This window comes from Tupaia chinensis, unplaced genomic scaffold (assembly GCF_000334495.1).
Source record: "Tupaia chinensis unplaced genomic scaffold, TupChi_1.0 Scaffold139677_1, whole genome shotgun sequence".
In the NCBI taxonomy this organism is placed as follows: domain Eukaryota; kingdom Metazoa; phylum Chordata; class Mammalia; order Scandentia; family Tupaiidae; genus Tupaia; species Tupaia belangeri.
This window is the reverse complement of record NW_006199558.1, coordinates 1,770,739-1,785,344: the sequence shown is the minus strand read 5'-3', so window position 1 is coordinate 1,785,344 and position 14,606 is coordinate 1,770,739. Positions and strand designations below refer to the sequence as shown.

Here is a 14,606-nt window from a genome sequence, read left to right as displayed (position 1 = left end):
ACTATTGATACAACATTTGTACCACTACTCTGGCACTCCTTACATTCTACCTTGTCATACTCTTGTGTATGTGTCTGTGCTTCCCCTCAGCTGACAGCCCAAGAGGTCAAAGTCTGCTGTTCACCCTTACACTCTATTCACCCAGCGCACACTAAGCACACAATCAATGTCATTCACTCCTACTTTTATTGCAGGGTACAGTTTAGAGATTTAAAATTAGGTGTATCTTTGCCATTACCATTTATTGTTGCCCTGAGGCTCTCCTCTTATAAATCTAGGGGTGTGCCTTAATTTGGAGTAAGGGCAAATTTATCCAGAACAAAGAAGATTTTGCTCAGTCTTTAGTTTCTTCTTTTGTTTTTAATTTGCTCTTTGTAGGGCAATTGCAGGAGAGACACACAGAGAGAAAGAGAAAGTTAGAAAGCATCCTCTAGGAGACATGGCCACACCGCAATCCCCTCTCCTCCATAGTTTTAATTTTAAAGACACTTGATTTTATTCAAGTAAAGTTATCTGGGAGAAGTGAGTGAAGATACTGCCTACAAAGTTGATTTTGTATATCAAGAAGTAGTATTGATCTTTGGTGTTAAAGTACGGTATAGGAACCATTGAGTTAAAAGGAATGTGAAATGGTATAAGATGAGTTTGTCTGGTCCAAAAAGAAAAAATAAAAAAAGGCAGTACATTAAGAGAACTAGGAAACCTTACCAGAAACAATGAATCTTTGAGAAAAGCTTAGCAAACTTCCCTTCCATTGATTTGTCATACAGCTATCCATGAGCCTAAATGTTAGAGCAGAAACAACAATGGGTGGTGTCCTGGCATTTGGCCAGTGGGCATTGAAATAATGTGATTATGTTGTCTCACAACTCCAGTGTGGCATGGGAAAAACAAAGCAGAATTTTTAAGAAGGATGCAGTTTTGGCTGACACAACTAGAAAAGGTCTTGCAGAAACCAGAATGAGTTCATGAATATTCTCCAACAAATCTCCTAGGGACAGAAACCAAAGACCAAAACTTCTGAATAAATGGAAAGTCTACACCTCAATGAAAGTTACAGGTGAGTAAGCACTGATGACTGCAAATCAGACTCACACTTCAATTCTCAGTTGTATGCCCCCCCACCTCCAGACCATACTATTACCCATGTGTCCCCCATACCTGAAGAATGGAAAAAGAAATGGGTGGGATAAGTTTGAACTGCTTTAATGCTTAATAGAATTCACCTTAATAAGGTAAAATTAATTTTGTTTTTCACCTTCCTGTGGAAATAGGAGCTTAAGAATGGAGTCAGGTTGAGTTATAGATAAAAAATAAATTATACTTCTAGATCTTTGACTAAGTGAGGCCTTATATTGCACACACACACACACACACACACATACACACACACACAGATATATATAAAATGTTTCACATGTTTTGAAACATGCTGAGTAACTTTAAGTTCTGGGCTTTATACTAGGAATAAAGTAAGTGAGTGAGGCTAATAAGTAAATGAATAAGCAACCTGAGAAGTACTAAGAGGCAAGTCTCTGTATGGTGACAGGGAAGTTACGAGAAGGGTATACCTAACACTATAGGGGTGAGATGTGGTACAAAGGAAGTAGAAGAGGAAGCAGCCAGGGAACAGAATATAAAGCCAATATCTGAGTTGAATATTAAAAGATAAGATACTACTGAATGTTTCCTGGAGAAAGATGCCACAGAACAGAAGAGTATTCTGGGCAAAGTAAATGATCTGCACAAGAAAAAGCCTGCATCCTGAGGGAATGTGTTATGCCCGAGATACTAAGACACAAGGATGAAGAGGAAGGAAGGTACTTAAATACTTAAGAGAGCGAATGGACTAGAATAGTGATTAGCTGAACATGGAGCACTTGGGATGGACTATCAGGATTACTCCTAGGTTTAGGATTTGGAGGTCTGAATGAGTAATAGTTCCATTAACAAAGTAAGGACAGTAAGAGGCAAAATCATTTTAAAGTGAGAAAGCGAACCTCATTTTCTAGACTTGTGAGTTTGAAGTTCTCATGACACATATACATCGAAATATATGACATAAGAGCATGGGCAAGAGATTTAGCTAAGCTATAAAACAGCTTTATCAGAGGGGAGTAGCTGAAGCTCTGGGTGAGAATGAGTTTGTTGTGCAAAGATGAAGAAATGAAGCAGAGCATTCAGAGAAGAGTAAGAGTGGCTTGAAAGGCAAGCACAAGGCTGAAGAAAATGGGGGAGTAAGCAACAGTAGAGACTGCAGCACAAGGATCAAGTGGATAATAATGTGTTCACTGGACTTAGCAGAGGTCACTGATGCCCATAGCAAGAACAGTTTGTAAGGAACAGTAGGAGTGAAAGTGCAACTGGGTTAAAGACTGACTGGTAAAAGAGGAAGTGAGGACTACTTTGAAATCAGTGTGACTGAACAATGGAAGAGGAGTAATAGATTATAAATAGCAAGACAGCCTGGCAAAGTTACATAACAAGGAAATAGAATATGCAGAACATGATTAGTAACTCACCACAGGAATTCCTACTCCCATGAGAGTGAAATTTCTACTTAGTGGATAGCTCTGAAATATATTTCTTTTTTTCTTAGATGTTTTTGCTGTAGGGTACATATGCTCATAGGAGAGAGAGTGAGACAGAGACAGTGAGAGGGAAAGTGAGATATCACCCCACCCCACCCCCCGCCACTGGGGTAGGATGGCTATGCTGCAATCCCTTCTCCATTCTCCTCCTGGGATCTTGGGCATGCTTGCACATATGCCCAGAGTGATTTCAAGTCACTGGGTTGAGGTCTCGAACCACAGTAGACCATGTGGGAGTCCAGTGACATAAATGCTATACCATCTGCTGGCCCTGGAATTAACTCCAGATCCCAAACCTTGAGAAGATGGGCTTTCTTCATTACCAATAGTGTCTGTAGTTACTAGTGCTTTTGTTGCAGTATTTTTAAATGTCATTTTAGTAGTTAATTTATTAATAAATTTCTACAAAAACCTTATATCTTTAAAAACAGTGGGACGATAACTAATAAGTTCATTAATATTAAGTATATAGTTCAAAATGGAAAGTTATCTGTTGAGGTTGATATTATCTGTTACCCTGATTGACATGCAATGCATGTATGCTTTGAAAAACCATATTATATGTGATAAAGGTGTACAAGGATTAAATCTAAATTAAAAAAATCATAAAAATTATACAAGAAGCAAACCCCATACCAATAATCTCAGTAGTCAAGAAAGACATGAAGAAATGACAAAAAAATTTTTTAAATAGGCTATAATTTATATTAATTTTACTTAACAAATGAATGCTTTTAACCCCAAGTACAATGTATAATTATTCTAAAATTTTTATTGAACTCAGTTTTTAGTTTATGTTAATATTACTTAATTTTGAAACATTTTGAGCTATATGGTTCCAAAAATAAAAACATTTAAAGATAAATAATAAAAACATCTCCTCAAAAGAAAACCATACATACATAGAGATAGGTATACACATAGAGAGAGAGTGAGTTTAAGTCCAGCTGTGATAGCATGAGCTGGTAGACCCTGTTACTTGGAAGGCTACAGCTACATGGGAAGAGCAAGCTTGATTCCCGGCTCACTCTAAAAACAGCGGGACATGGCAATACCTGCCTGTATCCCAGCTACTCTGGAGCCTGAATCAGAAGGATTGTGACACAGTGAGACCCTGTCTTTAAAAAAATAAAGGCAAAAAAAAAAGCAGTATATATCTAGAGATTCAGTAAATTGCTAAGACCTAGCCATGTTTTATATTATTTTTTGAAAATACTCTAAATATGAAATAATGCATCTAAATAATTCTCTAAAAAATTAACTTTTAAAAAACTTTTAATTAGTTGAACTGATAACTTCACTATGTCATGCCTCAGGCTTAGGAGGTACATTGTCAGGTCTAAAGAACATTTACTGTAGTCTAAAACTATAGAAGAGCAAATGTTTCTGAGGCATATGGAATATCATATTAACAATAGTGACCATTTATCAAAAAAGCCTATTCCCCCCAAACATGATCAAGATATGGAATTTATGTTATAGCCATAAATTTAGCTCTGGCCAGGGGGCATTAGATATTTAGCCTATGTTTTATCATACCTGTGTAAATATAAACTTGAAGAACTACATTGGCTTCCTTTTGTGCTCTCTAATGCAGAAAGAGGTCTTTAAATTATTAACTCAATGACTTCTATGAAAATATTATGGTACAGAAAATTTTAGTTCCATATCCTTCTTTGTTTACTGTGACACATATCAGAAATAGTCTCCAAGGTAAGTTCAAGATCTTACAACCATTTAGAAACTTCTAGCAACATACCAACTGGTTAAAGCTTGGTAATACAAACACAGATCTTATAGATATTTGTTCCAGCATTTGTGAAAATCCAGTGCTTGAGTCTTACCAGTGTAAGAACCCTTTAGAATGTAGGAAACTTCCATAAGATAACCAAATACATGTACCTCTGCAACAAGATTACTCCAAATAACTCTCCTAGGAGGCATGAGAGCAGGAGAGAACTTAAATTACTATTAAATAGATGAATGCCCTTGAAACTTACAATACCTTATTCCCATTATAAGAACCAGAGTTGGTGGGTCATATTCCCCACAAGCTGACATTACCTATGAGAAAAGAACATGTGTCACAAGAACTACCACCTGTCTACCACAGTACCCAATTACCTAACACAGTGTGGAAACTTGGTTGGTATTTATTCCTCAAAATGATAAATGATGTAGTGAATACTACTACTTTTAGTAAAATCTCAACCAGATTAGGCATCATCAATTCTTAATTCAACAGAATCTGAAACTGTGGCAAGACATTTAGTGTGCTGCAGGGGTTGTGAACTAGAAATAGAAAAACACAGGTGCTATCCCTGGTCACTGTTCAACTGGTATGAATGTGAGCGTGCACACATCTTCTAAGGCTTTTGTTTAGTTTTTAAAAACTAGAATGAAAGCTTCCATTTCTCAGAGGTGACTACATTTAGGTAAGACTTAATCATAGTTAAGGATAGAAGCAGCATCAGAAAACAGTCAAGATGTAAAAAGTAAAAGAGGAAGTTAAGGCTCAGGTTAATAATTTGCCCAAGATTAAAGAGCAGATAGAAAGTTGAGTTGGAAGCTATGCATGATAATTAAATAGATTATTGCATTTTTAAAGCAATTACCTTACATGCTGTTTTCTTTTGGGAGGGGGGAGAATTAATTTCAAGTAATGGCCATGATTTTTTTTTTTTGAGAGATTTTCGCTGTAGGGTGCGTGCGCTCGCCAGACAGAGACATAGAGACAGAAAGCAAGAAATCACCCTCCGGGGGGATGGTCACGCTGCAATCCCTTCTCCTTCGTTCTCCTCCATTCTCCTCTCGGGAGCTTGGGCCCGCACGCACACACGCCGGCGTGAGTTTTAAGCCACCGGGTCGGGGACACAAACCGCGGTGGACTACGTGGGAGTCCAGCGACATAGCCATTACACTAACTGCTGGTTCCCAAGTAATGGCCATGATTAATTACATTATCTTCGAAGTCCCTCTTGTTTAAGGGCCTTTGAGATCATCTACTCAAACACTTACCTTTACAAATGAGAACCTGAAATTACATTGAATGAGAATGAGGTATCCTTTTTCTATGAAAAACATGTCATTTTACATGTGAAAACACCTTTTAAAGGGATATTTTTTTTTGGAGAGGTTTTTGCTCTAGGGCACGTGCGCTTGCCAGATAGACAGAGAGACAGAGCGAGACAGAGAGACAGAAAGCGAGAAATCACCCCCTAAGCGGGGTGGCCATGCCTCAATCCCTTCTCCTACATTTTCCTCTCAGGATCCTGGGCACGCACGCACACGCGCCCGGCGTGAGTTTTAAGCCACCGGATGGGGAACACGAACCGTGGTCGACTACATGGGATTCCAGCGACACAGTCATTACGCTAACTGCTGGTCCCAAGGGATTTAAAGTATAAATGGTGGGGATGAAAATTGAGATAGACAATTCCTATGCCTCAACTTTTTGAGACTGGGTATTGCAATTGTTTTTGGAACCATTTGGCTTGGTGATACCTATGGGCAACTGTTGTATAAGTTATTTATTTATTTTTGGTGCAGGAAAATAAATGGATGAGATAGTATCTGTATTCTGCCTAGATCTGAGGGTTAGGACGTCAGCCTGGTAAGGAGAATTGGGTTAGCTTTTGAAGGTAAAAAGTACTTTGCCATAATTTTTTTTCAAAATGACACTTAAAATTTTATTTTTTATTCATAATCAAAAGTGTGTGTGCATGAGAGAGCAAGGGAGGAGGAGAGAAAGACAAGCACCTGTGACAGGGTCTCATCATACCACAATATCCTCCCTTCTAACCCCCTAGCTCCTCAGGATTTTAGATAAGCGCATGTATGCCAGGCATATGTCAGGTTGACCAGGCCAGGATCCAAACCTGCAGTTAGCCACGTGGCTTCCAACACTGCAGTTCAGCATACTTTCATCTGCACCACTTCCCATGGCACTTATGTGCGATTCAGAGCAAAAGTACTGCCATTTTGGATGTAAATGTCTAAGGGCAATGCTGAGAATTGTACTTTCGGCATTAATATTAGTCTGATTTTAACTGCACACACAAGCTAGTGTGATCCATATGCATTTTAAGCAATAAAACTATGGATGCATCCTAACTTAGAGAAACTAATGAAAGTCTATAGCTTCGAGTCACTTCAAATCATTCATAAACTTGGTACATTTAACTTCTGTGCTAATAATGAGTTACTATTGCTTAAACAGAACTTTGTGTAGTTCAATTTTCAAGAATTTTTAGTGTCTTTTTTTTTTTTTTTTGGCTGTTGCTTTATCGTAAACACTGACTAAGGAGAGGCAGTAAAAGAAAATGCTTAGGTAGGAATCAAATCCACCAAGGGTCTTAAACCTGGCTTCACCGTTTATCAGCTGTGCAACCTTGAGCAAGTTCCCATAGACAGTTTAAGCCTCAGGTAAACTGAAATAATAGAGGTCAGGTCAAGTCTCTGTATAATGCATGACCCAGAAATGTTAAGAATGGCACTTAGAATATTGATTACATGGGACTAGAAGTTAGTGTAATGGCTATGTTGCTGAACTCCCACGTAGTTGACCACAGTTCAAGTCCCGGACCTAGTGGCTTAAACTTACTTACACTGGGCGTGTGTGCGTGAGTGCCCAAGATCCTGAGAGGAGAATGGAGGAGAAGGGATTGTGGCATGGCCGTCCCCTTTGGGGGGTGATTTCTCGCTTTCTGTCTCTCTGTCTCACTCTGTCTTTCTGGTGAGCGCACATGCCCTATAGCAAAAATCTCTCAAAAAAAAAAAAAAAGAATATTGATATAGGTTATGGAATGAGAATGATCCGGTGGGGAAGGAGGAGGAGGGAATTAGAATTTCTTCTGTGTTTTCCTGCTTTTTTTGCTTGGTTTTTCAGTGGTAGGAAAAGCCCTTTATTTCTACTATGTAGACCTAAAAAGTATAGAAAATACAACTTTAAACCCTAACTACTAGGGTCTAGCATAAAGCTTTCCAATTATACTTCTTTGTCATTATGAGTAATAAGTATATCTGATATTAAATAGGCCTCTTTTCTTGGAATGAAACGTGAGATAATAGTATACCATTGTCCATGCCACTATGATAATACTTTATCTTTGTACTTGAACCTTTTCTTCTAATACTCTAAGGTAATTGAAAAGTGTGAAATAGTATGGGGTGTGTGTGTGTATGTTAAAACATTCCCTCAGAATTCTTCACCAGGCTGGTTAGACTCAGCCAATGTCTTTTTAAAAATTTAAAACCTTTGATTGTTGGGGAAATAACTTCCCACCTCAAACTATTTTTTTCCAATGAACAATTTAGACAAAAATAGAGGAAGCTCTGTTCAGACAGGAGAGAAAATACTCTAAAAAGTATTCAGTTTCTGTTCTATGGTAGGAAAAACTAAATCATTACTTTATTCTAAACCTATCAAAGAAAATTAAAACTTTGAAGTTCCCCTTTATTTGCCATTTAAACACTTGCCAATTACTCATATGATATGACTGAATTTCATATAAATATGACCTCTTCCACAGTGTGTAGAGAAAGAGTGATCATTTTCAATGACAATAGATCTTATTTGACATCTACACAAATAGACAAAACTTACTGTGCCAAGATCAATGATGAAGCAGTCACCCTTGTTGAAACTGTTCCAACTAAGGGGTACTTCTGTGGCCCTGACCACTCTCCGACCCTTCACGTGTAGGAGCCTCTCAGCTGTCAGGTCATTTGTGAGAACATGATTTAGTCCAGACGCCACACCTCCAGCCTAGCCAGTGGGAGGAAAACATGGAACAAATCAAAGGGAGAACTGATGAGGCTTCTGACTATTCACAACAAAGCATAAAATCACAGGTATTTACGCCAAATCTGTGTCTATTAAGTATGTAAGTATATGTGAAAAGTTAAATATATAGAGAATTCTCTGACAAATCAACAAGTGTGTTCTTTGGATCTCTTTATTCTTTCTGTTTTAACAATTCAATTTAAAATTATAAATATTTACTAAGAACCTTCAGTGCATAAAACTGTGCATAAATGAAAAGAATAAGCCATAGCTCTTGCCCTGGCAAACTAATAATCACCAGATCATTAATGAGTGAGAAGGAAAGAGTTTGGGGAAGATGACAGGAGGCTGGAGGAGAACTAGAGATACAGTTAACAGCCGCCAGAGAGCCAGGCATTCAAAAGTTCCCATAGTCCCGAAGTGAGGACAGAAAAAGGGATGAGTACTAGCCAGGGAGGAGCCACTCTTTAAAAAGCTATATGTCTTCTTTGTTTTCTAATAGAGTTTACTAAGTATGCTAGGTCTCTCAGGTTTTTTTGTCATTTTTAACCTCAAGTAGGAAAGATGCAGTATCTTGATTGCCTGTCCCCAACTAAAATGAAACAAAACAAAAATAAAATAAAACTACACTGAAACATTTTCTTGCATTATTATATAAGGAAACAGTGGCGAGTAATAGAATTCTATAACCCCTTCCCAGGCCCTAGGAGACCTTAGCGAAAAATGGCACAAGTCAGAGAAATGAGATAGAAAGATGGTCTTAGAACTTCCTAGGTGAACCTTTACATTGTATGTGTTATATGGTTTTTGCTGCCTTGGTTGTGGTAGGTTTTGTCAAATTCTGCCCTTTCCAGATGGATACAATACTCCATACAATAATTTACCTTTCATTTTTTTTCCCTAATTACATGTTAGAAACCATATCTTTATTTTCACAGTTAATTGAGGTAATGTACATAACTAAGATGCAGTCTAGACAAATCTCAGTCACTGATAGATCAAAGGTCTCCTACAGTGATGGTCAAAAGAATTAGCTGTATAAATAATCTATAAAATAATCTAGCTTTCAAATTTATTATATAAACATATATAGTAAATCTAAAATAAGAGGTTAAGCTGCATATAATCATTAACATATTCTTTAAGTTTCCATTGGCTTTAAATTCCCCCACTCTTGTCTAGGAAAAGGACTTTCTGAATAGGATGGTTTTGTTACTATAGGTTAAATACTGAATCAGAACAATTATAACTTCAAATTTTAAGAGTATATAATAATTTCCCAGCCCATAATTTTAAAAGGGTTGACATATTTCTTGACTGAATGAACTATTACATGATAAAATAAATACAAGTTTTCATCTACATACTGCTGTTCTTGCTCATTTCAATTGTTTTTTAAATAGGAAGTACATTTTCATCTGATAAAAAGAGTATAAGAACACTTGATCAAAAAAAGCTTTAAGATGTAGCATAGACATAGATTGAGGATACTTATATAACATTCAAGCTAATTTCATATGGTGAAATATTAGAATGATACATAGTCTAAAAATCTGCAATATTTAAAAATTTATTTTGTCTCATATTTTATGTCAGAAATACACTAAAAAAAGCTCTATATATTGCATATATGTCTGTATCAAACAGTAAGTAGTTCTTCTGGGAATATTGTTTAAATTAACCATAGAAACTTCCAGGTACTCTTTTCTTTTCCCCTTGGAATTAATCACTTATCACAAAATGAACCATTTCAATGTTTAAACTTACACTTTTCTTGATACTTAAAATAAATAAACAGAGTTTTATTCAAACTTTACAATACTTTCACAAGGCAGAATAAAAGCAAAGCGGGGCTGGCCTGGTACTGTACTGGTTAAGCCCTGTATGTCGGCAGTCAGATCCCACATGATCACACATGGCCAACCGTGGTTTGAATCTTAGCCTCAGCGCTTGAGAAGCACACTGGGTATATGTATTTGTGTGCCCCAAATCCCAACAAGATGTAGAAATGGAGGGACAAGGATTGCAGTGTGATCATGACCCATTGGGAGGTGTTATTTATTTATTTATTTTCCTCTCTCTCTGTCTTGTGAATGCATGTGCCCTCTAGCAATTAAAGAATAAAAAGAGCAAAGCAAGGTGACAATGATCTTCTAAACCAGTGGTACCTTAAGTATAAGTGTGTTGGCTGACAGACATCTGATAGTGATTATGTACCATCATGGCTAAGGGAAGGGTTTTTTTGAACTTGGGAAAAGTATATTGGTCAGAGATTTAATATAAGGGAACAATGGTAAGTAACAGAATTCTATAACCCCTTCCCAGGCCCTAAGAGACTTCAGAGAAAAATAGCATAAGTCAGAGAAATGAGATAGGAAGATGGTCTTAGAATTTCTTAGGTGAACCTTTGCATTATATATGGTATATGGTTTTGCTGTCTTGGTTTTGGTAGGTTTTTTCAAATTCTACCCTTTACAGATGGATACAATACTCCATACAATAATTCAAAATAAAAAATTTGCTTTGGTATTTGAACCATATTTATACTGAAAGCATCAAATATAATGATTACAGCATAGGCTTGGAGTCAGTCACTCAGTTACATACTAGCTGTGAGACCTTAGCAAGTTACACACGCCTCTCTAAGCTTTGCTGTGTTTATCTCACTAGAGTAACAATGACAGAAACAGCACCACAGTGTTATTTACATTACATTTTATAATAAACATGAAGTGACTGGCACTTTCCTGTAAGTTTGAAACTAGTAATGAGATTAAATAAAGTATAACCTAATCATCTTTGTTATTCTGGTAGTAAATTATCTCTACTTCCACATTTCCTATCAAGTATAATTGCAATTGCACATTGTCATCAGTTCAATGTTACTAATGATAAGATTGTGAACTGATTTTCTTGCTGATATATTTGACCTCCATTTGCAAACATCCTCTTTCCAAAAACTGCTGATTTGTGGTGGCTTTAATGTTGATAATTATGAGATGATATCCAATAACTGTAAAATTACTTTTAATATTTAATGCAATCCTTAATGCTTACAGCACTTTATAATAGTTTATGAGCAAGTAGTTTTAATATTCACTGTACATGTGAGGACACTGAGCACAGAAAACTTAAGTAATTGCCCTCAGGCAAACAAGTCATATGTGGCAGAAATGGACTTATAACTAGCATGATGCCATAGCACCTGCTTTTAGAAACTAGAAGATCCAAGTTGTTTAAAAGGTTGTGTTCATAAAAACAGGGAAAATTTCAGTATCATTTGATATAAACTGTAGGAACTTAGATACGTTAAATAAAAAGAGGTAATAGTTTATATTTACGGTAGTTCATAGCCTAGAGTAAAATGATTTCAAGAGAGATAAGAGGACTTAGTGTTTTGTCCTAATCTCAGTAGTATAAAATATTCAATGAAGACAGTGATCTGAACAAACAGAGGCAGAAATAAACCCTGGCATCTTACTAAGCACTTTTAACACTGTAGACAGAATTGTAGTTCAGCTCTGAGGTTTCAGGTCCTCTCTGGGGTGATATGCTCAACAGATGGGGTAGTGGGGTGTACTGAACACCTGTTGGAGCATGTCTGAGTCTGAAAGACTTGTTTCTGGAACGTTTGAGGAGAGTATTCCTCACACATGGGGTCCGCAGGTAGTGTGGCTAAGGGCTCTGGACTCCCACATGGCTGACCGTGGTTCAAGTCCCGAACCTGGAGGTTTGCTTTCTCTCTTTCTCTCTCTCTCTCTTGCTCTGTAACTCTCTGATCAAACTAAAATAAGTAAATAAATAAAATTAAACAAAATAATTATTTGAAAAAAGAAAACTGAACACACATGGTGGGGTTGGATTCAGGAATGGTAATAAGATGACCAGTCTGCAAAGGTCTATGGAAGAACGACAGAAAAAAACTATCCTTTACTCAAGGTTGGCTTAAAGGAATAGACCAATTTAAATTTTTTTGTTTTATTTTTAGAAGTAGTGAGAATTAATTGATGTTTTAGACCAATGCCCATAATCAGTATACATAAATTGTGTGTGTGCATATGTTTGTGTGTGTATATACACATTTGAATCTATGTGGCTAAGCCAGACATAGTTTCAGCTCAATGGTTTCATTCATATAATTTTTAAGATCAAACAACACTAGGTGAGAAATACAGGTATAGTTTTTTTGTAGTAAAAACCATACTACAAACTATTTCAAAAACTATACCATATTAAAAAAAACCTACTATACTACAAACTTTTATAGTTTTAAACTATAATTTTATAAATATTGTATTAGGTAGAATGTTCTAGAATAATTGAGATTGTGAAGACTTGGAATACTTGTAGTGAATTCAGAGATTATCTAGAATAGCAAAAATATAAACTGTTAAGACCCCAGTTACCAATATTTTTTAAAATAAATACGGAAGTCAAAGGTCTTTTTTGTGAAGATATAGCTGAAAGTTCTTAACTTTTTTTTTAAATGTCAGAGTGTATCTGTATGCATAAGAGAGAAAGAGAGACAGAGAAAGAGAGAGAATCCCCAGCAGGATTTGGTCATACAGTGATTCCTTTTCCTCCATTTTTCCATCTTGTCAGATCCTGGGCATGCATGTTTGAGCATCTGACCTATTTTTCAAGAGAACTTGAACCCTGGTCTGCCAAATATGATCAAGTGCTAATTGCTACACTACTGGGTCTGGCCTCTTTTAACATTCTTAAAAATTAACCTACCAAAATAAGCCAAGTTGAAATATTGCATCATACATTCTACAAACATTTATTTATTTATTTATTTGGAGAGGTTTTTGCTATAGGGCACGTGTGCTTACAGAAAGACAGAGACAGAGAGGCAGAAAGTGATAAATCACCCCCCAGGGAGGATGACCATGCCACAATCCCTTCTCCTTCATTCTCTTCTTGGGATCTTTGGCACACACACATGTGCACCCAATATGAGTTTAAGCCACCAAGTCTAGGACTCAAAACACGGTCGACTACATGGGAGTCCAGTGACATAGCCATTAAGCCAACTGCTGGTCTCACATTCTACAAACATTTATTAAGCACTTACCCTGTGTTCTGCAGGTACTGGGATATATCAGTGAACAAAACAGATTAAAGCAAAAATAGCATAAGACAAAAAAATCCTACCCTCAGTGAATTTTCCTATGAAGACAAAAGGTATGGATGAATAGGAGTAGAAAGAGAGGCATAATGGACATTCTTTGAGAGAGCTTCTTACCTTGTATTTTAGACCTCCTTTGAAATAGCCAACAAAATCAGTGGACTCATAGCCTTGAAGTTCTCTATTCTGCACTGGCTTGCCACCCAAATAGTCATCCATTTGAACAGTGAAAATGGCGGCTGCTGTGCTTTCATCCTGAGAGCACTCCTTTCCTGAAATAGCAAATGATGACACCTCAATTATTAAGCAAGAAAAAGAATTACGACAGAACTTCTGATATGAAAGCAATTGGATTTTCTCCATTATGTCTAACTACAACATTCTTCTAAACAAAGATCTTTTAGTAGAAACAATGTGCATGATATAATATATTCTTTGGCTAATAACTAAAAAAGTTGTTTTTGATTCTGCCTTTTCCCAATACCTTTGAAAAGTTTTAAAAGAAATATTACTGTCTAAATACACTTGGGAAGATATAATAATATATTACAGTAAGTTTCAGGTAAGCATTCATTTAGTCAGTAAGATCAAGCTATGAAAATGTTTTCCAGTCGTTTAGAATTTATTACCATCAATTTTGTTTTTAATTAGAGATGTGTTGTCCAATATGGCCTCAAACTTGTGAACCTTCTGCCTTAGACTCTTGAGTAGCTAGGACTACAGGTGTTCACACCACCACACCTAGCTAGTACCAATCTTCAGGCTTCTGATATGTTAGTATGTTAATATTTGTGAAGCATATAAACACTCTAAGTCATAATTAAATAATTTAAGGAAAGCAGATTGTTAGAAGGGGTGAATTAATATAACCTACTTTATCCATATTTTTTAAATTATTTATTTAATTAAATTAGTTTATTTATTTTAATTTGACTAGAGAGAGAGAAGTGAGAAAGCCAGCTGCCAGAACTGGGACTTGAACTATGATCCCCCCCAAGGAGAATGACCATACCACAGTCCCTTCTCTTCCATTCTCCTCTCGGGATTTTGAGCATGCACACATATGCCAGTGTGAGTTTCAAGCTGCTGGGTCCAGGAA

General features: G+C 36.6%; 1 protein-coding gene across 1 annotated transcript in view; it reads right to left on the bottom strand.

Moving 5' to 3' along the window:
* The window catches only part of SCIN (scinderin), an 85,259-nt gene that overhangs the window by 64,543 nt on the left and 6,110 nt on the right, over positions 1-14,606 (bottom strand). Inside the window, exons 2-3 of the mRNA XM_006162064.3 lie at positions 13,625-13,779; positions 8,197-8,358 (exon numbers count right to left, since the gene is read on the bottom strand). Coding sequence (XP_006162126.1) covers positions 8,197-8,358; positions 13,625-13,779 — 317 coding nt within the window. The remainder of the gene's footprint in view (positions 1-8,196; positions 8,359-13,624; positions 13,780-14,606) is intronic.